Source organism: Malaya genurostris, chromosome 1, assembly GCF_030247185.1.
Source record: "Malaya genurostris strain Urasoe2022 chromosome 1, Malgen_1.1, whole genome shotgun sequence".
Lineage (NCBI taxonomy): Eukaryota > Metazoa > Arthropoda > Insecta > Diptera > Culicidae > Malaya > Malaya genurostris.
Window position 1 is genome coordinate 88,461,824 of NC_080570.1, and position 27,169 is coordinate 88,488,992.

At 39.3% G+C, this 27,169-nt stretch overlaps 1 protein-coding gene across 4 annotated transcripts in view; it reads left to right on the forward strand.

The window, feature by feature from the left end:
- Positions 1–27,169, forward strand: part of LOC131440669 (syntaxin-binding protein 5) — a 444,075-nt gene that overhangs the window by 196,525 nt on the left and 220,381 nt on the right. For all 4 annotated transcript variants that reach the window (XM_058612147.1, XM_058612149.1, XM_058612148.1 and 1 more), the window contains one exon: positions 15,639–15,852. In XM_058612147.1, the coding sequence (XP_058468130.1) occupies positions 15,639–15,852 (214 nt within the window). The remainder of the gene's footprint in view (positions 1–15,638; positions 15,853–27,169) is intronic.

Below are 27,169 nucleotides of genomic sequence, written 5' to 3' on the forward strand. Positions count from 1 at the left end.
CAGTATAGACAATGAATTTCTGATTGCAGATATAATGTCTGAAGCGGTTTACTGCCCATACAATCGCCAATAGTTCCTTTTCGATTGTGTGGTACCTTCTTTCGGCACCTACCAGGCTCCTGCTTGCGTAGGCTATTGGTCTCTCAACTGATTTTTCATTAGAAAGTACTGCTCCAAGGGCGTACTCACTAGCGTCTGTTGTGATTACGATCTTGTCTTTGTAATTTGGTCTTACCAACAGTGTATCTGAAGTTAAAAAGTCTCTTAGTTCCTCACAGGCTTTTTGACACGCGTTTGTCCAAAAAAAACTTCACATTCTTTCGCAAGAGATCGTTCAGTGGTTTACGTTTCTCTGCTATATGTGGTATAAATTTTTTTTACTGTCCCTAAAAATGAGCGGACTCCTTTAACCGTCCTGGGCGCTATCATTTCTTTAATTGCCTTAATGTTTTCCTCCGTACGCCGGATGCCTTCCTTGTCAATTACATGACCTAAGTATTTTATTTCTGTTTTCAAAATTTGACATTTTCCTGGCTCGACTTTTAAATTATGTCGGCGCAATGGCCTTAAAACTTTGCACAAGTTATCATTATGTTCTTCAATAGTTGAACCAAAAACAATTATGTCGTCCAAGTAGACTATAGCTTTCACGTCATTTATTTGATGATGATGGTCCCACCTCCTACCCTTACAAAGGTGTGAGCAGAACGAGTTAGCTAAATGATAATTAATATGTTTGCACATATCTTAACCAGTAAACAAAAAATTCTGACGATCTGATTAATCTAGCAGGTACTGATTCTTCTTCAAAAGAACGACTGACCACAAAATAACATTCAAATATTTCGGATTTACTATCCAGGGTTAATCAAGAAATACATACAAATTCATACAACACTGTACTCATTAATCGCTGAAAAGTGGATGGACTATTTCGTTAACCCATAGGCATTCTTGTAAACTCAAAGTGGCCTTTTGGAGTTGAAAACGCTGTCTTGGCAACATCTTTTGGGTTAATGGGTACTTGGTAAAATCCCGATTTTAAATTCAAAGTGGAAAAATATTTACTGTCTCCGAGATTATCTAAAATCTCGTCGATTAGTGGAATTGGGTATACAAATGGCTTTGTTACTAAATTTAGAGCCCTAAAGTCAACTACAATTCTGTATTTCTTATTGCCAAATTCATCGTCCTTCTTAGGAACACATAAGACTGGTGCATTCCACGGACTCTTACTAGGCCTTATGATGCCTTGCTTACGCATTTCTTCAATTTCCTCATTAATATTTTTTTAGTGGCTTCTGGAAATCTGTATTGCCGTTTATTGATAGGCACGATTGAAGTAGTTTCAATTTCATGTACCGCTGCATCGGTGATAGTTAATTTATCCCCCTTCAAATGGAAGACATCGCAATACGTTGACATAATTCTCTCTATGCCTACAAAGTTTTCTCTTTTCAAGTGATCTGTATTCAATGTTTCCAGTACTTTATCCGTCCGGTTCTGACCAGTTCTTTTATTTTCCGTTAAACTCAGGTCTTGATTTGATTCTAAATCAAGTAAATATACATCTTCCTCGTCGCAATATCTATCTAACAAATCTTGTTCTTTTTCATTAGTTATGTTAGTTCCACAAAAGGGAAGCATACTATCTGATCGATTGTCGTTGTTGTATATTTCATTGTTGTTCTGAGGCACCAGTATCCAGCATATATTTAATTTTTTCATTCGGTCTATTGACTGAAGCAATTCTCACTAACAATTGATTGTTTTTAGTACAATTTATTTTCAACAATTCATGTGGTTGCATACTTTCTTGCAATTGTCCCGTGTAATTTTTTGTTGTTTCTGTACATTGCCTACCCTGTAGACTAAGATTGGTTTGATCTTCTGTTTGGTATTTTTCCTGTACCTTTACCTCGTTACCTGCCTCGTATTCCGAGACTCTGTTCTCCTGTTTCTGATGAGTTTCATACGATTCCGTTTTTGGTTCAAATGTGAGAGGTATTTTCCGTAAGCATATTCACCCTCGATCATTGTGCATACTAAGAACATACTTATTCATAAATCTCATTCCCAAAATACCACCTGGAGTCAAATTTTCCACTACGTCGAACTTCGTTTGGAAAATTCTTCCTGCAATGATAAAATTTAGTTCTACGGTACCTAATGTTTTTCTAACAGTACCCCAGAATATTCTATGACTTCGTTTCCATTAATTGTATATGCTCCCATGTACTCTGCGTTTCGTCTCATTATCATGTTGCCACTTGCTCCTGTGTCTACTAGGAAACTCATTTCGTTATTAGGACTAGTTGCCGATCTCAATAACATCATAAATTCGTAGTCTTTTGTCTTATGTAGTTTGACCCATATCCCTTCTGGACGTTTTTCCTTGGTCCTGATATTATGATCATATCTTCGCAATATGTTACTATTACTGTATGTCATGCAGTTTACCCACAGTTGTTTTGCATTTTATTTTAAGTGTTTACCATCAAAATTGCTATGATTCGATTTATTCCTGTCGTTACGATAAAATTCGTTGTGTAAATTTCGGTTGTATTTGTGGGAATTCGTCCCTCTGGATAACATTTATATTTGTTGTTTGGACAGAGTTTTGGTTTATCAGTTGCATGGTAGGATAGCAGCCGATTTTCAATATTTGTTAATATATAGCTGATTTTCGCCGCCTCTTTTAGGAATCTTATTAATTCTTGAAACTTAATGTGCCTGTGATTTTTTGCTATTTGCTTTATGTTTTTATTCGATAATCCTGCTATAAAATAAATCGTTAATGCTCTTTCTGCGAAGGATCTTTGTACTTTGTACGCGAAATAACTTATTTGACATAAAAATGGTTCCAGTTCATTAACTGAACCATGAAATTCTGGTATACATTGTATTGCATCCAACATCGGAAATCGATAGGCACCACCGCCTTCAATATTATTTTCGTTCGCCATTGTCAATGTGACTTTAATTCGCTATGTCGCTTTATCTTTTTAACTAGGAGCTCTTCATTTCATTTTTATACTCTTGTATCTTTGTGAAACCTCTTTTGTATGTTTTTAAGAGCATCATTTTTATCATATGCAGGAATTTTTCAAACACGCTGTGCGCTTCTAATAGTTTTGTTTTCTCTGCCGTTGTGCACCTCTTTTTCTTATACCGGTCGGATCATTATCGAGGATCATTTTAACCGGGTTGTTCTCCGACATTCTAACAACATGCCCGGCCCACCGAAATCTTCTCTCAAGCCCCTGCCTTTCATGTACTTTGTCTTTGACACATTGATGTCGATCCGCTTGGCCTCAGCTTTTAGTCCGATGTACGTATCTTCCATCTTCTCAAAGTTGTCTGCTATAATGTCAATATCATCAGCGAAACCAAGAAGCTGGACGGACTTTCTGAAAATCGTGCCACTCGTGTCTATCCTCGTTCTTCTTATCACACCCTCCAAAGCAATGTTGAATAGCAGACAAGAAAGGCCAAGCCAGCGTAGCCCTCTGCAAGTTTCGAAGGGACTCGAGTTTATCCCCGATACTCGAACAACGCACATCACTCGATCCAACGTAGCCTTGACCAATCGTATCAGTTTGTCCGGGAATCCGTAATCGTGCATGATTTTCCATAGCTGATCTCGATCGATTGTGTCGTAGACTGATTTGAAATCGATGAATAAGTGATGTGTGGGCACATTGTATTCGCGGCACTTTTGCAACAGCTGGCGGATGGCGAACACTTGGTCCGTGGTAGCGCGTTCGCCCATAAATCCTGCCTGATATTGTCCCACGAATTCGTTTGCAATCGTTGAAAGTCGACGGTATAAGATTTGTAGGCGGCGTTCAGCAGAGTGATCGCGCGGTAATTGCAGCAATACAGCTTGTCGCCCTTTTTGTGGATGGGACACATGATTCCTTCTATCCATTCCTCCGGTAAAATCTCGTTCTCCCAGAGCTTGGTAACGACCCAGTGCAGTGCTTTCAGTAGCTCGCTTGGTAGTTGGTCAACGCCAGCGGCCTTATTATTTTTCAACCGGCTTACTACCTCCTCGACTTCTTGGAGGTCTGGGACCGGCAGCCTATCGTCATCCGCACGCGTTCCCAAGTTCTTTATCGCGCCACCACTTCCTTATTCCGCCACAACGTGCGCTGAGGCGTTTACAGGCTTTGAACTGTTAATGCTAATTTTAATAGAAAAGGAAGACGAAATACCGAACGAAGAATTTCATATACTTATAAAAAACTCCCGCTCGTGGAATTACGAAGTAATTAAAATAATTAACCAACAATTAAGTAGTCTAGGTATAGAATCAAACAAAGGGAAGACAATGACCGACGCAATATTTTTTTTTTTTAATTTTTTATTTGACGTTTACAGGTTTACAGGTTTACTGGCTGAACTGACACCAGCAAACCAACTAGCACCGGCATTAAAATTCGTTAAAACTAGACTAACCGGTAAAGCCCGGCTAGGGCTAGGAAACTGCGATACGCTACAAGCGTTAGCAGACGACGTCGAAAGACGCTGTAAAGTAAATGAGTCCCCGGACTCAATAGTAGCTAAATTGAATCAGGTAAAAAGCACTAAAACCAGTGAATTATGCGAAGAAATTGAAAACCTTACATTACGGCTAAAATGTACCTCAGCTCAGGGAGTCCCTGAGCAGACGGCTAATTCGTTAGCAACCAAAGCAGGACTTATTAAAGGAGTAACGTCCGAAGAAATAAAAAGCATACTAAAAGCGGGCAATTTTGCTGACATTAATGCAGCATCCCAAAAGGTAAGAGAAAACACTACAGAAACGAGCAACGCTGCTCAAATTTTCACCACACGACACACTAGTCGCGGGGGTGGAAGACCAAATACGTCTAGTGGACAATACTTACACCGCAATGGGCACCCGGGTCATTACAATAACTATAATAATAGCAGAACTAATTCCAGAAGACACCAAAACTACCGCAACACATACCGAAACAGTTTTAATTCAAACAGACAAAACTGGCATAATTACAATAACAGAGGTTACAGTCGCGGAGCTTATAATAATCGAAACCTTCGAATGCTCCTCGTATAACCAGAACAACCGAATAATCAACATGCAGCCCCGAATGTACAACCTAACGGTAATATTACTGTTATTCCGAATAATGCTCGAACACCACCACAAAATTTTTTAGGAAGATTTATTCAATGAACATCTGTGCATCAAATTTTGTAAAAAAATAAGTACAAATGGCTAATTCATTGTGCAACTTTTTATTAGATTCCGGAACGGACATCTCCGTCATAAAAATCAACAAAGTAAATAATAACCACCCACTAGTCGCTAACAATAAAATAAAAATTACTGGCATAACAAACATTTCAACAGAAACTTTGGCAACAACCACCACAGAATTAAATTTTGGCAATGGATTTGTTACCAACCACACTTTCCACATAGTAGATAACAACTTTCCAATCCTAACTGATGGCATTTTGGGACGAGATTTCCTCTCTTCTAATAAGTGGATCATTGATTACGAATGTTGGATGCCAAATTTCAAAATTTATAATAATATTATTTCATTACCAATTAAAGATACAATTTACCAAAAATATATTATACCACCAAGGTGTGAAGTAATAAGACAACTTCACAATCTCAAAATTAACAAATATATGATAATAGCATCACAGAAATTGACCCCTGGTGTGTTCTGTGGAAGTACTATCATATCACCAGAAAACACTTTGAATTTTGAACACCACAGACTCAACCGTTAATTTAAGCACCAATAACCTCAACCTAAAACTAGAATCTTCAGAAAATTATAAACACTTGAAAACAAATTCAGCCGATTACAACAAAGAGCAACGTACAAATGAAATTTTAAAAAGCATAGAAAAGTCGGATGTACCATTCAACGCAGCAAACGATTTTAAAAAACTTATAAGCAATTATAACGATATTTTCTGTCTACAAAATGAGCCACTTACTACCAACAATTTTATACCCAGGATATAGAACTGACTGATAACGTACCAGTCTATATCCCTAACTATAAAATGATTCATTCGCAGAAAAACGAAATCGATGAGCAGGTATATAAAATGCTAAACGAAAAGATTATCGAACCTTCCATATCTTCTTATAATAATCCCATCCTACTAGTACCAAAGAACGGCGAGGATAACTAAAAAAAAAGTCGTTTAGTTGTTGACTTCAGACAGCTAAACGAAAAACTTCTCGCGGATAAATTTCCGCTACCGAGAGTTGATACTATTCTAGATCAATTTGGCAGAGCAAAATTTTTTAGCACACTGGATCTGATGTCAGGGTTTCATCAGATACCACTAAGGGAAAATTCAAAAAAAATGCACTGCATTCTCGACCCAGACAGGTCATTTTCAATTGCCATTTGGACTGAATGTCAGCCCGAATAGCTTTCAAAGGATGATGACAATCGCTATGGCTGGTCTGACACCAGAAATGGCTTTCGCCTACATTGATGATATCATTGTAACAGGATGTTCAATTGAACATCATTTATCGACTTTAACGAAGGTATTTGAACGACTCCGAAAATATAACTTAAAATTAAATGCAAGTAAATGCAAATTTTTTAGAAATGAAGTAATATACGTGGGACATAAAATAACCGGCATGGCATTTTGCCAGACGATTCAAAATTTGAAGCAATAAAAAATTACCCAGTACCAACAAATAGTGACGAAGTGCGACGATTCGTATCATTTTGCAACTACTATCGTAAATTTGTTCCGAATTTTTCGATCAAAGCTCATCCATTACACCAGTTACTGAAAAAGAATCATCAATTCATTTGGTCGCCACAATGTCAAAACGCATTCTATACGCTAAAACAATATTTAATGTCTCCAATTATACTGTAATTCCCAGACATCACGAAAACTTTTATTCTAACAACTGATGCTTCAGACATTGGTTGTGGAGCAGTTTTATCACATAATATAGATGGAGATGAACTTCCAATTGCATTCGCCAGAAAACATTTACCCCAGGCGAAAAAAATAAAGCCGTAATTTTAAAGCAGTTAACAGCTATTCATTGGGCTATTAACTACTTCAAATCATACTTGTACGGTACAAAATTTATAGTAAAAACGGATCATAGACCACTAGTATAGCTTTTCGGCATGAAAACCCAACGTCGAAGCTGACTAGAATGCGACTAGATCTAAGTGAATTCGATTTTGAAATACAGTATATTAAGGGTAAGGATAACGTGGGAGCGGACGCGTTGCCACGTGTTGTAGTTACCTCTGATGAACTTAAACAATAGTCGATTCTAATGGTGAATACGCGATCAATGACACGAAGTCAAAGATCCAAACCGGTTGGAAAAAATGAGGAGTGTGAAACCAAGCCTGATCAAGTTGCGATTTACTCCACCAAAAACCAATCAGAAACAAAAAAATTAGCCAAAATTAGTACAATAATCGAAAAAAATTGCGTAACATTTTCAATTTATATTAAAGAAAACGAAATAACAAACAATAAACTAAAGAAATGCATACTGAAATATGAATATAAAATAAATAATGAAAGTCAAATTAGCTTTGCTCTTTCAGACATTGAAGAAGATATAAAAAAACTTCAAATAAATAAAATTGCGCTCTCTCAAAAAGACGAAATATTTAAACTAATTCCCATGGAAGTACTCGAACAAGTGAGTAATAAAACATTAAAAACCATGCAAATAATAATTTTCAAACCAGCAATTTTCATTAGTGATCTTTGCGTGAGGTAAATGAAATATTGAAAAGGCACCATAAAACACCAACAGGTGGACATATAGGACAGCATAGACTGTACCTCAAACTAAGAGAAATTTATGTCTGGAGAAAAATGAAACAGTCAATTTCACAATTCATCAAGGCCTGTGAATTGTGCAAATTGAATAAGATAACTAAAAATACTAAAGAGCCCACACTAATTACAGCTACACCACCAGTACCGTTTGAAATAGTGGCAATCGATACAATCGGACCACTACCAAAGACAAACAAAAATAACCGGTACGCATTAACAATACAATGCGAACTAACGAAATACGTAGTTCTTGCACCAATACCTACTAAAGAAGCAAACATAATAGCAAAAACTTTGGTGGAAAATTTCATACTAATATATGGTAAAGTTTTAGAATCAAAAACAGATCAAGGTACAGAGTACCAAAAAGAAGTACTAGATCAAATCTGTAAATATTTAAACATCAAACAAACTTTCTCAACAGCCTATCATCCGCAGACAATTGGCTCATTGGAGAGGGATCACAGATGTCTAAACGAATATCTGCGATCCTTCGTCAACCAGCACCAATCTGACTGGGATGGATGGTTACAATTTTATGCTTTTACTTATAATTCTACACCACACACAGATCATGGCTATACACCGTATGAACTAGTGTTTGGTGTAAAACCGAAACTCCCACAGGCGATATACAGCAAAAACAAAATAGATCCAATTTATAATTTTGAGCAGTACAGTAAAGAAATGAGATATAAAATGCAATTATCCCACGAAACAGCAAGGCAAAGATTACTAGCAGACAAGAAATTTAGACATTAAACAAAAATGACACAGTATACCTCAAAAATGAAAATAGGCGTAAGTTAGATTCTTTCTATTCTGGACCTTATAGAGTTAAACATATTTTGGAGCCAAATTGTGAAATACAATCTCAAAACAATCATATTTAGTGCATAAAAATAGACTAATCAAACAATAAACATTGTATACTTAGGCAGGAACTAATCATCATTATAACAAAATGACGTACTTGGAAGAAAGTTTTAGATGAATTCCACTTCGTTACATTCATCTCGCGAAGGGTGTAGGTGTAATATAACAAATTATCCCATCCTAGCATGATCCATTCTAAGTACAGTTTACATTCAATCCCAAACCAAATACGACATTTCCACGTATTTTGGATATCCCGGTCATAAACCTTACAGAAATGCGCGTATCGCATTTACCTCGACCTAAGTCCAGCGGAGGTCGATAACCAAATCTATGACATCACAGCTGGGCCACAGCTGTGAACGTTTTTACCAGTCCTTCTCCATTAGCATGACATTCTCTCCCTCTCTATGGTTTTTCCGATTTCTCTCGCTCCAGGTAGGTCCGGTAGGAAACGATAAGTTACGGAAACAATAATTATACGGCTAGAGATAAGTAGAAATGAAAATATACATTTATTATTGGAAAACCAGTCAAACACTCTGGTTCTTAATCCGAATGTACTACAATGGTCTGATCGAGCTGAACACTTATACCGTTTTCGTTTTTGAACCTAGACGCGGGCTACTCTGACTCCGAGTAAAACGAACACGTGGTACGCGCCCTAAACAACAACTCATGAAAAAAAAATAAACAAACTCGGCTGGATGCGTGGTGCGACCCAAGAAAATTTTCAGAGCGAAACTACGCGATTGGAGTCCGATCTAGAGCGACCTCAGGTTGCTAAAACAAACATATCAAACGTTGTTTGGGTGACTCTGGGTCAGCTTTCGGGCTGCTCTGATCAATAAACGAAAACGATATTAGGTTTAACGTATGACAAAAAACTCACTTCCAAGGATCACATTGAAGTAATCCAGGCAAAGTGTAATAAATATATTAAATGTTTATATCCTCTAATTCTAAGCTCTGTCTAAAAAACAAATTGTTAATTTATAAACAAGTTTTCAGACCAGCCATGCTTTATGCTTTATTCTTCCACCAGGAAGAAAACGCTTCAAAGGATTCAGAATAAAATTCTGAAAATGTCAGTACAAATGAGTTACATAGACTCACAAATATAGAACCATTAGATGTAATGTCACTTAATATTATAAGCAAATTCCCACAAACATCGATACAATCTTCAATTGAATCGATTCGCTCTCTGTATTAGTTATTAAGTTAGTATATAAGTTCCTTTTCCCCATTACACAATAAAAGTAGGTTTAGAATTTTCCCTACACAAAAATCTCAGGATTGCGGAAGCAAATGATGTTTTCATGGTAATAACCAAATCATGTACATAATAGGGCTGAAAAGTCACCACTTGTGGTTGAACACCCAATTTAAATCTAAATAATTTAATTTTAACTCATATTACATTTAAAAAAAAGTACCGTCTGTGCTGCAGAAACTAAGCTTACTGCGTTTTTTTTTTTTGGTATCACAACGTATTGTAACCTCACCACTGCCCCGGTGCGGACATTCCTTACTGCGAATTTGACAGGATCAAGCTTGTTTTGTATATCGCGCATTGTAAAATCAGCAGTTTGACTATTCTTTGGCTTAAATAAAACGGTCTGTTCTAATTTTGCGACAGCTCCAGTTTTAGACAGGGGAGGCTTAGCAGGGCTCTGTAGTTTGATTGGCGATTTTTCAGGAGTATTAGCTGGATCGTTATTTTGTTTATCAGACATTAAACGTCTTCTCAGTTCGTGCTCGCATCTCACCCAACACAGTCGAAAATCGTTTGCGGTCGAAGCAAAAGAAACAAAGACAATACAGTGCAGTGAACAATAGAGTGTACGGAATGGTCAAATACGCTTTAACAAAGCCTAAAACTTGGCCAACAAGACCGAATTCAATTTGTATAGATTTCAAGCGTTGCAAAGTTAGACCAGCAGCAAATGAAATTGGAATCTTACTTAAAGAACGAATGCATCTAGACGCTAATAATGTAACTGAGATTCAATTCAACAAGGCGTCTAACTGTGTGTACATTATGTTTAAACGTGAAAGCGATGCAATTGCATTCGCTTCGGATAACAACGAGGTGCACAGCCTAGAGTGTGACAACATTAAATACAAAATTCCTGTGCACATGGTGGACAATGCCATACAAGTACGCGTGCATGACCTTCCCCCGCAGTCCAGCGATCAATCCGTTCGGGAAATCAAGTCGCAGTACGATGAATTTCTTTCCATCGAAAGAGAACTATGGCGGAATTTTTTCCCCGGCATCCGGAATGACGTGCGAGTGGTACGTATGCATTTGTGGTCAAGATGGGACACATCCGTGTAAAACGCTGATTACTTATGAAAATCAGCTGGTTACATGTCAGTTTTGTGAACAACCTGCACACTACGGTAAACCTTGCACTGAAACTGCGAAAAGAACATCTTCAACCAAAGACAAGGTCAACCGTTCAACAACGAAAACTGGTGAGCGTAGTACTCCTGTTTTACCATCAAACCAACCAACAACAGCAACCAATGAACAACAAGGCTCTTCTACAGCAACTAGCAACGAGCTCAAGACTGCGAACAACGAAAAGAAGACGGAAATCAACAACAAAACCACCGATGCGGCAATGGAGGACGAGACGAGCCACGAACATAGTGCCCCTCAACCCTTGTAGGAGGGAAATGGAAGCTCTTCTCCTCCTACAAAAAGAGTGACAACGAGATCCACTTCAAAAGAATATTTATTTAAAAAATCGGCTGATTCGGCCACGTAAAGCTTGTACGCAAATAGGCCTGAATAAAAAATATCTTTTAAATGAAAAAAAAAATTAAACGTCTTTAACCAGATCTTAATAAACCACCTTCTTCTTCGTCGGTGAGATTTTCTGTTGCTTTTCGTTTTGAGTTTGGCATTTGAGATTTTGTCACTGAAGCGTACGACTATTTGGAAGATGTAGCAGAACTAAGAATATTTGAAGTGGCCGAGAGATTGGTGATTGAAATTCGTTCGTTAGCAAGCGTTTGCTTAATCGCTGTCAGGATTTTCGTTTCGAAGCGTTGTTCGAGTTTTATAAACTCATTCTGCATACCCACTTTTATTTTTTCCTCGAGATTCGTAACAAAAGCGGTAGTGTCATCGATTTTTACAAGCATTTCCGTACTGGTTTTCTGCACATCATTAAGACAGGTTTGTTTACGCCTGCACGCAAAACACATACACTTTAAAGCAACATTCTCCCGCAAAGCACAAATGCAGCCGCGTTGATATCCGAACATTTTACATGGAGAATCTGCTCACAGCTGCCAAAGCAGTAAACTCTATCATTTTCAGACACAATTTTTAAAGCACACACATTACAAGTGACCGACGTCATAGGTAATCGGTTATTAGCCTTCCAATGCTTCTTCACTCAGCAGAGGTACACAGGCCAGAAGAATAGAAAGGAGATTGTGCTATTGTGTGTCTTTCAATACTCTACGCGACTGTATCTGCTGAAAACTTTACCGCTCTTAAACGAAATGAGTCACTAATTACGGTTACTAAATGCACGTATATTCTACTATTCGTTGGTAGAATTTCGTGTAAATGTGTATTCGATATCACTGTGAATTGATGATTTATTCGACGGGAACATAAACAAACCAAATTTAAACTATATAACGATTTCTTTGATACTTCTAATTCCACAGACATATTCAATCAGAACATCACCGCTTCGTACAAACTCAGTGATCCGGCTTCAGTTAATGTCGCAGAATTTGCTGTTTATTTCCTGGGTTTTCCCCAACACTTGAGAACTTTATCTGAACGGTCTTATTCGATATCGTTAGTCTGTCTTATTCAATTTTAGCAGTAAAGAAGGGGAATGCTTGCACAATTCACACAAACGATCAACTAACTGATATTAGGAAGTGTGAAGGAGGCGTGCCAATTTTGTTCGTATTCACGATATCCTGTAATGTCTCTGACATTACCCACTTGCCTTTTTGACACTATTAGATGGGTATAGCATGAAGGGTCAGTCGATGCCTTACATGTAGCCCACCAGACTTTACTAAGGGGCTGTCCATAAAAGACGTCACGCCGCAAGGGGGAGGGGGGTGTTTCATAAAACGTGACCTTTAGTGACAGGGGGGAGAGGGGGAGGTTTTTGGAATGTGACGTCCAATATTTTCAATGAGCGCATTTTTGAAATACCTAATTATATTACTGCTTTGCCCTATTTCCAGAAAAAAATTCCAAAATGAACGTTTACCACAGACTAACAGACATGACAGTATGAGTAAATTCTAATAAAAATTATTTTTCGTGATGCACTAGTTCCACCTATATTGTACTGCGCGAACTATTTACTATCTGTACACCCCTTGTGTTATGTAAAAGTTTTTTTACTAGTTGGTTTCCCCTCGTTTGTCAACACCGATCAGCTGCTTGCAGGGATGCCTGATTTCATCAAAATATTTGAAAATGAATCGTCACAATGATTTATTGGATTACGTTGATAATATATTTAACTTTTTCTTGATGTTGGAGGGTAACCATTTATTCGACTCAAATTTGTTCATCTAGACTATTTTTTAATGTGTTGGTAGTTTTCACCCGAAATTAAGTGGCGGCAGACCAGAAGCAAGTAAATATTGTAACAAAACGGGTTCGATTTTTTATTGAGTTGGAGGATGAGAAGTAGGCGCAATTATGTATATAGTTTAGGCAATATCAAAGATAAACTCAAGATAGAGTAGTCTGCGATTTCTTAGGTATCATTTGAATAGGACCCTCGATGAGCTCGGTTCACTGTCAATTTGAGTATTTTGAAGCAAAACAACAAGTGTCTGATCACTAGATGCGTCGTAACTATGACAATGATTGTTTATGTTTGGAAAAATATCAAGTTACAGTATGAACGATATTGAGAAATTTCGCTTTATATCAGTGATTCTTAGAATAAGAAAGTGAAAACTACTTAGAACCCTTGTCTAGAATTTATTTAGTTTGTTATAGCCTCATCCCATGAAGCATCAGTTGTGGCAAGAAATCATTATATGCTGAATGTAAACATATGTGTGCTTCCTTTCTAACTTGTATTGTTTCCATGGCATTTTGTCGGAACTAGTCGACGCTTGTTAACGGAGGGTCAATAAAACTACATTATTACTGAACCAACTGGTTCACGATTACTGACCCAACATTTTTCAATGAAACGTATGGAACATTGTAATCTTCAGTTTATCTTTGGCAATATGTATTAAATCTGTATCCTGCATGAAATTCGCATGGACGTATACAAATCAATACATTACAGGTAATTCTGTATGAATGGCAACTCTGTTGGTAAATGAAAAAAATAAAGACAGTCTAGATGACAGACATGATGTTTTTGATAGGGTAACGTGGCGCCATCATGACACATGTGAGTACTGTCCCAAATAATGGAATATTCGAAATGACCGTTAAAATGATTGAAGAATCAAATTTGAGTGTCCTGTCTGTTAGTCTGTGCGTTTACATTCTATGTATTTGTTGATGTAAAAACTTCTTCTTGTAAATTCTGAAATGAGTGATGCAGGAAATCATTTCTGTTGTAATCAGCAAAAGTGCACGGAGGAGCGAGTAAATTAGCGAAATTAATAAATTTTGCCTAATATGAGTAAAAAAGAAAAAGATGCCTTCAAACGGTTTAACTTAAGTTATGCACTGACAATTTTTTCAGTCATTTGAATTTCTATTTTCTATTTTCTCAGCCCTGTATGGTACACTAAGGAAATATTATTCTTTACCTAAAACAATAATATATCTGTGTACCCCTAAGAGGAATAAAACAGATGATTAAAATGTTTCATCAATTCCAACCAAATACTTTTGCTAATCTATGTAATTGATATTAATAAAATAATTCCGATGGTTTTGTAGTTTTAGGGATATTTTTAAATCTAATGACAGCATGTAATAAATCGATTTTTCCCTCATATTTGTATGATTTGTCATACATATTGAGAATGTATTGAGATGAATTTTATTTATTTTGAATTCGTGACATGTGACATAGGGAGGGTGGGGGGTCTTTGCTTCTGTGACAATTTGTGACAAAGGGGGGATGGGGAGTCGAAAAGCGTGACGTCTTTTATGGACAGCCCCTAATCTGAGGTCGCAACTGAGAACTTTACTCTCCTACCACAGTTTTTTGTAATTTAGGGGTCAGATTAAACATTGCGCTTCGGAGCAACTAAGGAAAGTTTCGCGCGTAAAGTTTACGTCCGCTTAGCGGTTCAAATTGAACTGCCGAGATTTGCATTGAACAGTTCAATTTGAACTGCTCTGCACTGACGAGACGTAAAGAAATGTTGAAATCAGCACAAACACCTGCACTCAACCCAGCAATTTGTAGGTTTTATTAGTTACTCACTAAACAAACCGAATTCAGCTATACTGGTTTCAAGCTCCCGGTTCCAGAAGTCCTTGAAACAGGGATCAAAAACTCTAAAACGAGGTTCACTCAATTTTCTCAGAGATGATTTCATCGATTTCCACATACTTAAGCTCAAATAAAAATTCATATTGTACCATAGGTTATTATTTAATTTTATCATTCGGGTCCGACTTTCGGTTCCAAAACTGTAGAGTAAAGTGAGTTTAATCATTTAGTGCGACGGTGCAAAAAAAGACAAATTCACAAATTGAAAAGGTTATGTTAGTACGTACCCAAAGAAAGTTTCTTATTTTATTCAAGATTGAAAAAAAAATTCTTGATGGAATCTTGTAGTGAAATTTTTGAAAATATAAGTAATATGAGAAAGGTGAAAAAACAGGGTTTTTTTACTTTAGATGAAATTGGATAGTTTCCCATTTAATGCGTAATTAAACATTTGAAGACACAGTTTTGGGTGGCAACTAACTACAAATTTTGTTTTTACAGATAAATGGAATATGCAGCTCGAACAATGCCTCAAGTAATAATAACGGTAGTACTAGTTGTGCAACAACACCTAATACGGCACCTTCACCAATCGCTAATGCACTGCATGAACGTGGAATGAGTATAACAAGCGCAGGTAGTCCTAACAAAAGAACAAGTAGTACTACGACAATAACTGGTATACCTGATACAGTTCGAAAATCGAGATCGCAAGGTAGGTATATATATATATATATATATATATATATATATATATATATATATATATATATATATATATATATATATATATATATATATATATATATATATATATATATATATATATATATATATATATATATATATATATATATATATATATATATATATATATATATATATATATATATATATATATATATATATATATAGTTTGGGTTAATTCCTACTAGTTACGTATTTATCCATTGTTATTTTGTGAAGTATGTGCGTCACAGTGAAGTAGAGTATCAAAGTTGGTTGTCATTGGCTAGTCCACTCAGAACGCTATTGAATGGTTTTGACATCAGATGTTTACTTTTCGAATTATGCGAAGTTTTATGTCGAATTTTTTAGTTTTTAAACAGCATCTGTCACACTTGATCTTGACAACAGAATATGTTTTCAGACTTAGGTTCCGCAAGGTAATAGCTATCCAACAAGCCATAGATTGTTAAAATCCGTCCATTTTCAACGGAGCTATCGACATTTTTGTGTAAGCAACTTTTCCCCCTATTCCTGCAGTAGGAGTTTTGAGCGCTGTTTGACATAGCAATGCTTGGGAGCAACATTTTTTTGCATAAATATCTGTTTATTATTCTTATTTTTGTGTATTACATCAACATTTTACAGTACAAGTGTATTGACCCTTTGGCCTTTCATCTTTGTTGTTCATACGATTCGTTATTAATAATAGGTGTTTCAGTTACTCTTGTTTTACATACTAATGCTTGGGAGCAACGTGAAACACGATTTTTTATACTGTAACATACAATTGTTTCTAAATACCAAAAAGACTGTGTATAGCATCTTTTGTCACGACTTTTTGCCTCGGGCCGATTTTAGCATGGTTTATGTTTGGCAACATAATCGTTCGAATATGAAATATGTAAATCAGATGATATTTTCGTGTTGAATGTAATTCTATGATTATATTGTTTTAAACTACTTACAGCAATAAATGCTGGAAGAATATAACACCCATGTAAAATTCGAATCATTTCGTCGAGATCAGCAAATGCATGTGTGACAAATAATTTCACTCAATTTTCTCGAAGATGGCTGAACCGATCTAAGATTCAAATGAAAGGTCTTAAGATCCTATAAAACATCTTATTTTTTAGTTTGCTTAGACTTTTGGTTCAGGAGATACAGGGTGATTAGTACAAAAATGTCTATTTCACATAAAAAAAACAGGTTTATCGGGTTTGCAGATTTGGATAGTCTATAATCAAATAAACTTATTTCAGTTTTAGCGGTGTTCAGTTTTCGATTCGAAAGGTAGTGAAAAATTTAATTCGTGCTACGATTTCTCAAAGATGTCTACACTGTTTTTAAACATTTTGAATCAAATGTAAACTATACAGCTTCTCAGGTGAATTTAATTGACTTCGGCTTCGGACTACACCGATTATCGACTTCCGGTTCCACTATCGAATCGTTTCTCAAAGCTCAATCGTTTTCTCAAAAAAGGCCAAATCGAGTTTCAAAAACAAAAATTCAAATTAAAGGATTTTTGGTCCCATACAAAATAATGAATGTTATATAATTCTGGAAATACAGGGTGATGTGTTTTTAAAATTCAAACCGATATAGAAGATTACCATCCCAAAGTTTGACTCAAAACTATTGCAATATATTCGATATATTGATTTATGATTTTATGAATCCTTTTAATTTATGCTGGTTCCTGAACACCGACTCTAGAAGTACCGTAAATAACCGTAAACTCTAAAGTGGAACTTACTTCGACAACTCATGGAATGTTCAATCAATTGTCACACGTTCAAATTCGATCCGATTTGCAGTTTCGACCTTACACGATGATGCCTTAATGACTGAAATCTCCATCTACGTCTAAAAACGACGGTCATTAAAATAATGCTATGAGAACTAAAACACAGAATATTCATGCAAAAACACAGGCGGATTGATAAAAAAAAAGGTATCATCTCACTGCTAGGTGGATTAAGCACGTTTTTTCATAAATACGTTTATTCCATAATCAATATACATGAGTTTTTCTTCGCCATAGCATCCACAATACATAGTAATTTAAAACTAATAGATTTCGAATATGACATTAGTACACAGAAAGAAAAGATGAAACTTACACGACATGTAAACCAATAGTACTATTAAATAGACGTCAGTTGAAACGAAAATCTGATTTAATACCATGATTGATGTAAAATTACATTTAAATGCATTTACTTTTTCATTGAACAAGGCTGTATATTTACAAATCGCTTAGTTTTGTAATGTAACTTTCCATTCAATTACCTGCTCCAAATATGTGCATGAAAATAAATGTAAATTCACAAAATATTTTTATCTGTGTATGTTGGTATTCTATAGCTGATCTAAACACTGTTTTCATCAATCGATTTGCTATTATAAAATACATTAAAGAAAATACATTTATTTTTTCATGATCTTATAACTTTTTCACGTTTTTTATCAGTTGATCACTTTTAATCAATGTATGATAACTGACTATTGGTTGAACTCATGGAAGAGAAAGGAGTGTAACATAAAATAAAAATTAAATTGGAACTCCAATGGACTTAATGAAATGATAAATAAGTTTCATGTAAGGAAGGTCACAACAAGCAAGAATGTCGCGAACTGGGACATTGGGTAGTCTACCTTGAGTACGCAAGGAATTCATTAGTTGAGATCTGACATCACGATATTCCACGCATGTCCAAACGATATGATCAATATCGCGGTAACCTTCGCCACAAGCACAAATTGGTCTCGGAAAGCCCAATTCGAAGGAGATGTGCATCTAGCGTGTAGTGATTGGACATGAGTCTGGACATCACATGAATGAAATCCCTACTCACGTCCAGTCCCTTGAACCATGCCTTTGTCGATATTTTAGGAATGATTGAGTGCATCCACCGACCAAGATCATCTTTATCCCAAGAAGTTTTTTTTTGTTTTACAAGGTGAAATGCATTTACGCACAGACAATGGGTCTCTCCACAGGACTACCACTGTATAATTGGAACTACCTACTAAAACTCCTTGAATCTCCAACCCTATTTCCCCGGAACTACCGTTCGGTATTACTCCTGGGTAGAAGGCCATCGGCGCTCAAAGCACCCTTCCCGGACTTATGCATCGTCATGGACGTCTCCGTCGTTCTCTCCTACTTTTAGGCCATTTAGCTCTCGACTTTAAGCCTCTCGTTTCGCTACAGGGGATCGACCAGGAGGATGTCGAGGTCGGTCCGGCAATTCCGGTTGGAGCTTAGCTTCCGGTTCGCTGGCGCATTGACGACCCAGGGCTGGTCTACGTCACGAACTACTCGGGTATTCCCCGACGATGGATCTAATCTACACTCGGGTATTCCCCGACGATGTAAGTTTCCCCGCGACCGACGCTCCCGAAATCCGTGAACGGTTCGATGGGTAGGATCCAGTAGGGTCCAGTGATTTCGGTTGGAGGAAGACTGCCGGTTCTGGCGCCCTGACGACACAATTTCGATGCAGTAACTCCTACTCGGTGAATTACCAGCGAATTACCTAGCCTACACCGACGAAGAGTTCCCCGGCGGAGGAAGTTTTCCCGACACCGACCATTCATGTTGCGCCACCGGGACACTCGAAGGAGTGCCGTGGTTGATCCGGTGATTCCGGTTAAAACATAGCTTCCGGTTCACTGGCGCCCCGACGACTCGACTTCGGTGCTGTGACTTCTACTCGGCTAGTTCCCGACAATGGATCTAGCCTACACCCTCGAAGAAATCCCGGCGATGAAAGTTCTCCCGTAACCATCGCTTCCGATACCCGTGAACGGATCGATCGGCAGGATGCCTGGGTCGCTCCAATGATTCCGGTTGGAGGATGGCTTCCAGTTCACTGGCGCCCCGACGATCCGTACCGGAGGTACGTCGCAATCTACTCGTCTAATCACCGGCGAAGGATTAAGACTACACCGACGGAGAGTATCCCGACAACGGAAAAACTTCTGAACCGACGCTTGTTCGCTGATCCATCTTTAGTGTCCGGCGGTGCGGCTGCCTGTTGTTCTGCGCTTCAATTTGCTGCAAGATTCCCGCGATCTGAGGGGTCTCGGTCGACAATGCGTTTCCCAGTTCTCCTCGCTGTGGCATATCCTCTGGACTAGGTTCTCTTGTGCAGTTTCTCTGCCACATTCATCCAGTAGACCATTCCTTTGTGTCGCAAAGCGGCGACAGGCAAACAGGATGTGTTCTACAGTCACATTTGGGCAGCCAGGGCAAGCAGAGGATGCTGCGTGGCCAAACCTGTGGAAGTACCACCTAAAACAACCGTGACCTGTGAGGAATTGAGTCAAGCCAAAGTTTACTTCGCCGTGGGGTCTGTCGATCCATCCGGAGACTCTTGGAATGAGCCGATGTGACCACCTGCCCTTGGTTGAGCTGTCCCATTTCCTTTGCCACTCGCGAAGAGAGGCTACGTTGGCAGTCCTACGGGTGTTGCTGTCCATCCGCGTATCGTAGTACTCCGCGTCCTCCTTGATGAGCAGTCCAATAGGTATCATGCAAGCTGGGTCTCCAGATACCGTACGGTACGCACTGATCACGCGAAGACTATGCGTGTTCTCCAGCAATTTTGCGTTCCACCCGGAGTGCCGACTCCCATACCGGGTTGCCGTACCTGAGGATCGAAGCTGCCACTCCTGCCAGTAACCTGCGTTTGCTAGAACGCACCGGCGAGTATTTGGCCATCATCAAGAGTTACTACCGCGCAGTAACGACTTCGACGCCGCTTAAGTTGTATAGCGACCTCCGCGGTGGCTACCACCGATTTTATGGCATCCGCCGTAGACCTGCCTTTGCGGATCACTCGAAGGTTTGCAATTTGCTCGTGCCACCAGTAGACCGGTCGTTTGTTGTTCCACGGTCGTGCCTTCCTCGACATTGTCGCGTCGCACGCCCGTGTCAGGACGGCTACCAAATATTCCCTATCTATGTCCGTTGTATGGTTCTCCAGTGCGAGAGCTGCACTGAACGTTTCACGTTCGAAGTCGGCAACCTTCCACGCTCGGGTTCCGGGGGCATTTCCTCTACTGCTAGGCTACCTACCGTGTAGCGTATGGCTAAGGGATCGCTATGGGTATAGCCATCTTCCACTCTCAAGTTTAAGTCTCCGACCAGGCCGGGACTGCAGACTGGCTTCCAGTTCACTGGCGCCCCGACGATCCGTACCGGAGGTACGTCGCAATCTACTCGTCTAATCACCGGCGAAGGATTAAGACTACACCGACGGAGAGTATCCCGACAACGGAAAAACTTCTGAACCGACGCTTGTTCGCTGATCCATCTTTAGTGTCCGGCGGTGCGGCTGCCTGTTGTTCTGCGCTCCAATTTGCTGCAAGATTCCCGCGATCTGAGGGGTCTCGGTCGACAATGCGTTCCCCAGTTCTCCTCGCTGTGGCATATCCTCTGGACTAGGTTCTCTTGTGCAGTTTCTCTGCCACATTCATCCAGTAGACCATTCCTTTGTGTCGCAAAGCGGCGACAGGCAAACAGGATGTGTTCTACAGTCACAAGCTCATTTGGGCAGCCAGGGCAAGCAGAGGATGCTGCGTGGCCAAACCTGTGGAAGTACCACCTAAAACAACCGTGACCTGTGAGGAATTGAGTCAAGCCAAAGTTTACTTCGCCGTGGGGTCTGTCGATCCATCCGGAGACTCTTGGAATGAGCCGATGTGACCACCTGCCCTTGGTTGAGCTGTCCCATTTCCTTTGCCACTCGCGAAGAGAGGCTACGTTGGCAGTCCTACGGGTGTTGCTGTCCATCCGCGTATCGTAGTACTCCGCGTCCTCCTTGATGAGCAGTCCAATAGGTATCATGCAAGCTGGGTCTCCAGATACCGTACGGTACGCACTGATCACGCGAAGACTATGCGTGTTCTCCAGCAATTTTGCGTTCCACCCGGAGTGCCGACTCCCATACCGGGTTGCCGTACCTGAGGATCGAAGCTGCCACTCCTGCCAGTAACCTGCGTTTGCTAGAACGCACCGGCGAGTATTTGGCCATCATCAAGAGTTACTACCGCGCAGTAACGACTTCGACGCCGCTTAAGTTGTATAGCGACCTCCGCGGTGGCTACCACCGATTTTATGGCATCCGCCGTAGACCTGCCTTTGCGGATCACTCGAAGGTTTGCAATTTGCTCGTGCCACCAGTAGACCGGTCGTTTGTTGTTCCACGCTCGGGTTCCGGGGGCATTTCCTCTACTGCTAGGCTACCTACCGTGTAGCGTATGGCTAAGGGATCGCTATGGGTATAGCCATCTTCCACTCTCAAGTTTAAGTCTCCGACCAGGCCGGGACTGCAGAAAGTCACGTCGATACACGACTCAACTCCGTTCCACTGCAAGGTACTTTTGGCACCGTCGTTTCCCAGTACCACATCTAGCTTGGCGAGGGCCTCTAGCAGCATCTGCCCTCTCTGGTTAGTGTGGCGGCTACCCCACGCCGTTGCCCATGCGTTGAAATATCCTACTATCACGTCTGGTTTCTTACCCACCAGGTCTACGGTCAGCCTGTCGACCAGTTGGATGAACTGGTCTATTGGCCACCGCAGTGGAGCGTAGCAGCTGCAATAGTATACGCCATTTATCTTCGCAATGGCTACTCCCTCGGCTTGCGTTGTCACCACTTTCTAAGTTGGATAATGACCCGTGGTCCAGATGGCCGCTGACCCGGATCTGTAAGCAATCCAGTTCCGAGAGGATAACGATGCCTGTGCTTCACTCTACAACCGACTGATGCAAATGCTGCGCAGCTGCACAATGGTTGAGATTTAACTGCGCAACGTTCAGGCCGTCTTATTTCCTCCGCCGAAGGGGCAGACGGGGCCGCCCATGGAGTGGTTTTTAGCCTTTTTCTTGCCCGCGCAGATCACACATCATGGTGTTTTGTTGCAAATAAACGCCTTGTGCCCTTCGCCACCGCAACGTTTACATAGGTTGCTTCGGTTTGTAAAGGCAGTCTCAAGACTTGCGGCCAGATACGAAGCACCTGAAGCACATATCCTCCATCGGTGGTTTGTATTCTGTCACTGAGCAAACCGACCAACCAACTATTAGCTTGCTCACTTTTAGGACTTTATTTGCGTCCATGACTGATAGCCTTTAGGTCCTTTTCTCAGTCGAATGGATTCCTGTGAGACGTTCACCCCTCCTTGCTCCTTAATGGCCGTGACAACCTCTTCGGCGCTCGCAATCTCGTTCAGTCGTTTACACTGAAGTGTCACCTTACTTTGCAAGGCTCTCACTTCAACCCAAGACGGCTTGCTGAGCTAGCACTCCGAGTTCTGATTCGACCGATAATGCTCCTTTTTAGCACTAGCAGCATCTCACCAGCTCTAGTACGTCTAATAGAGCGAACCTCCTTTCCAAGGTCGGCAAGTTTTGCCTCGCTCCGCATTGCCTTGAGGACGTCGGGGTATTTCTTCTTGTCTGTTTTGACCAGCATGGCTTCTCCTTTGTCCCTAGCCCTTCTCTCGCGTTCTATAGGGACCTTCTTCTTTTTCTTCCCGGTCACCTTAAGCCCGGGCCGCTCCATGTCTGGTCGGTCCTTGCCAGGATTCTCCTTATCCTGTTGACCCTTCTCACCAGGCTCGTATTTCAATGTCCTGAATGGCCATTAGACCACATTTTACGGGAGTACGAGAATCTGTACAAGATTAAAGCACGAGGAACATCATTACAAGGCATGTTAAAGTGAAAGCAAGCTCTCAAAGAAGAGTTTGAATAGTTTGTACACCTAATGGAAGGGTTTGAATATCGGACAACAACCAACGAATTTAATGATTTGACAGACATATACAACATAGTTATATTAAACGAATGTGTTACGGATCTTCACAGAACATACTAAATTATGTTAAAATTAAAACAAATTGAAATGTGTTCACTTTTACTATTCACATGCATTTGATAAGCGAAATAGGAAACACCGAATACACACTCACACTATCACACACTCTCATTACGAACTAACAAATGAAGATTAAAGAATTAGTTACTACTGAGAAATCATTGTGCTAAGACGCCGTCCGTTATTGTTCTGAAGTTCTCATTACGCTACTGTTCGCTTTATGGTGCTAAATGACCATCTGTAATTTTTTGGAAAGGCAAAAGGCCCGTTTGGAACTTCGTTTATCGATCAACATATTGTGTCGAAACCCGGGACTGTATCATCAAAGTAAATGCTCTCGATAATACCACATGTGGACGGACGTTATACTAAACCGGCACCACCATCTTCTCACTTTATTTATGAGCGACCAATTCCTTTCAACGAATACTATAGCGCGACTCGTCAAAGAACACTTGCCAGCTGGCAAGCTTCTTGAGACAAAAATGATCTGGGTCGGTGGATGCACTCAATTTTTTCTAAAATATCGACAAAGGCATGGTTCAGGGGGCTGGACGTGAGTAGGGACTTCATTCGTGTGATGTCCAGACTCATGTCCAATCACTATACGTTAGATGCACAAGCAAAGCAGAGCCTTAGTATTACATTCCTTTAGTGGAATTTGACCTTCTGTGTCAACTGTAGAATTTGACCTTCGCAGCCGATTCAGAGTGTACAGAACCATTGCATGGCTGGTGCTACGATCCTACTGACACTACGAATCCTTCCAGGTCGAGGCTCGAACATACGACAACTGGTTTGTTAGACCAGTGCCCTATGCATTGAACCGCCAACCCGGGCATGCACACTTTCTTCGAATTGGACTTCATTGTGCTTGTGGCGAAGGCTATCGTGATATTGATCATGTCGTTTGGACATGCGTGGAGTATCGTGATGTCAGATCTCAACTAATAAATTATATGCGTACCCAAGGTAGACCATCCAATGTCCCAGTTCGAGACATTCTTGCTGGTCGTGACCTTCCTTACATGAGACTTCTTTATTATTTCATAAAGACAATGGAAGTTTCAATTTAACAATTGACCCTTTTGAGACTGAGTTCTGACTCCTACTGCGTCCATTAGTTCATCCAATAGTAAAATTTTTAATAAAAACAATGTGCTGATAAAAACAAACTCAAAATAGTTTATGAAATCAACAACAAAATGTAGAAAAAATTAAGCTTGTTTTATAATTTATAGCAGTTATTCGTTTGGTTCAAATTATATGACAAAATAAAAGGAATATATGAATATGACTATATTAGTATTATATTAGTATAAGAATTCTATGTAAAAGTGATGCTAAGGTGAAGAAAAACTTATGTAAATTGCCTTAAGAAATAAACGTATTTATGGAAAAAAAATCTTCTCGCTTTGTAAAGAATTGGTCATCATTTTTTTTAAATAAATATTTATTGGAATATGAGTTAAAATTAAATTATTGAGATTTTTATTGGGTGTTCAGCAACAAGTGGTGACTTTTCAGCCCTGTTATATTACATGGACATTATTTGCTTCCGCAATTCTGAGATTTTTGTGTAAGGAAAATTCTAAGCCTACTTGTATTGTGTAATGGGGAAAAGGAACTTATATACTAACTTAATAACTAATACAGAGAGCGAATCGATTCAATTGAAGATTACATCGATTTTTGTCGAAATTTGCTTATAATATTATGTGACATTACATCTAATGGTTCTATATTTGTGAGTCTGTGTCACTCATTTGTACTAAACCAGAGAGGACGCTTCAAAATCATTTTCAGAATTTTATTCTGAATCCTTTGAAGCGTTTTCCTCCTGGTGGAACAACAACTTGACCAAATTGGTACTGCATAAAGCATGTCTGGTCTGAAAATTTGTTTATAAATTAACAATTTGTTTTTTAGACAGAGCTTAGAATTTCTGTTTATAAGAGGATATAAGCATTTAATATATGTATTACACTTTGCCTGCATTCCTTCAATGTGATCCTTGAAAGTGAGTTTTTTGTCATACGTTAAACCCATGTAGCTTGATCAGACCATGTCAATTCCAAGCCATTCAATTTGAGAATGTGATTATTGTTTGTTTCAAGAAAAGAAGCCCTTGGCTTATGAGAAAAGATAATTAATTGCGTTTAATTGGTTTAATTTTCCATTTTTACAGATAATCACTGAAGATATTTAAACTTCTTTGTAGGCGACTGCAGATCACTCTTAGATTTCTACCTGTGGCTAACAAACTTGTGTCGTCACAGAATAGCGATTTCCTACAACCAACCGGTAGATTTGGAAGATCAGAAGTGAAAATATTATACAAGATTCGAGCTACGCTCGAACCCTGCGGAACACCGGCTCGTACGGGTAGCAATTCAGATTTACAATTCCGATAGCTAACCTGAAGAGTACGATCAGTTAAATAATTTTGAATAATTTTGATCAAATAAATAGGACACTGGAAATCAGACATTTTTGCTATTAAACCTTTGTGCCAAACACTGTCGAATGCTTTTCCTATGTCTAGAAGAGCAACTCCAGTGGATAACCCAGAAGATTTATTTGCTTTTTAACAGATCGGCTGAAAAGTTCGTATCGTTTCTATGAGAAAGCGCCACTAGAATTAAATCCATACCATTTTCAGTTAGTACCAACCTTCAAAAGATACGTGTATAAATTTGACAGCTGTCTGATTATTAGTTTGTGAGATATTGCATTTTGAGTGAAGCTATTTTTGTTATTGTGAAAAAAATGGAAAAAAAGGAATTTCGTGTGTTATGAAACACTACTTTTTGATGAAAAAATGTGCCGCCGATACCGAAAAATGGCTTGATGAGTGTTATCCAGACTCTGCACCGGGCGAAGCAACAATTCGTAAGTGGTTTGCAAAATTTCGTACTGGTCATATGAGCACCGAAGACGATGAACGCAGTGGACGTCCAACAGAGTTCAATTTCACCGAATCGATGAAAACGTGAAAAAAATCCACAAAATGATTTGCAATGACCGTAAAGTGAAGTTGATCGAGATAGCTGACACCCTAAAGATATCAAAGGAACGTGTTGGATATATTATTCACGAATATTTGGATATGAGAAAGCTTTGTGTAAAATGGGTGCCGCGTGAGCTCACAATCGATCAAAAACAACAACGAATTGATGATTCTGAGCAGTGATTTTTTCGTCGATATATAACAATGGACGAAACATGGCTCCATCACTTCACTCCGGAGTCCAATCGACAGTCAGCTGAGTGGACTGCACGCGATGAACCGAACCCAAAGCGTGGAAAGACTCAACAATCGGCGGGTAAGGTTATGGCGTCTGTATTTTGTGATTCGCATGGTATAATTTTCATCGACTACCTTGAAAAGGAAAAAACCATCAACAGT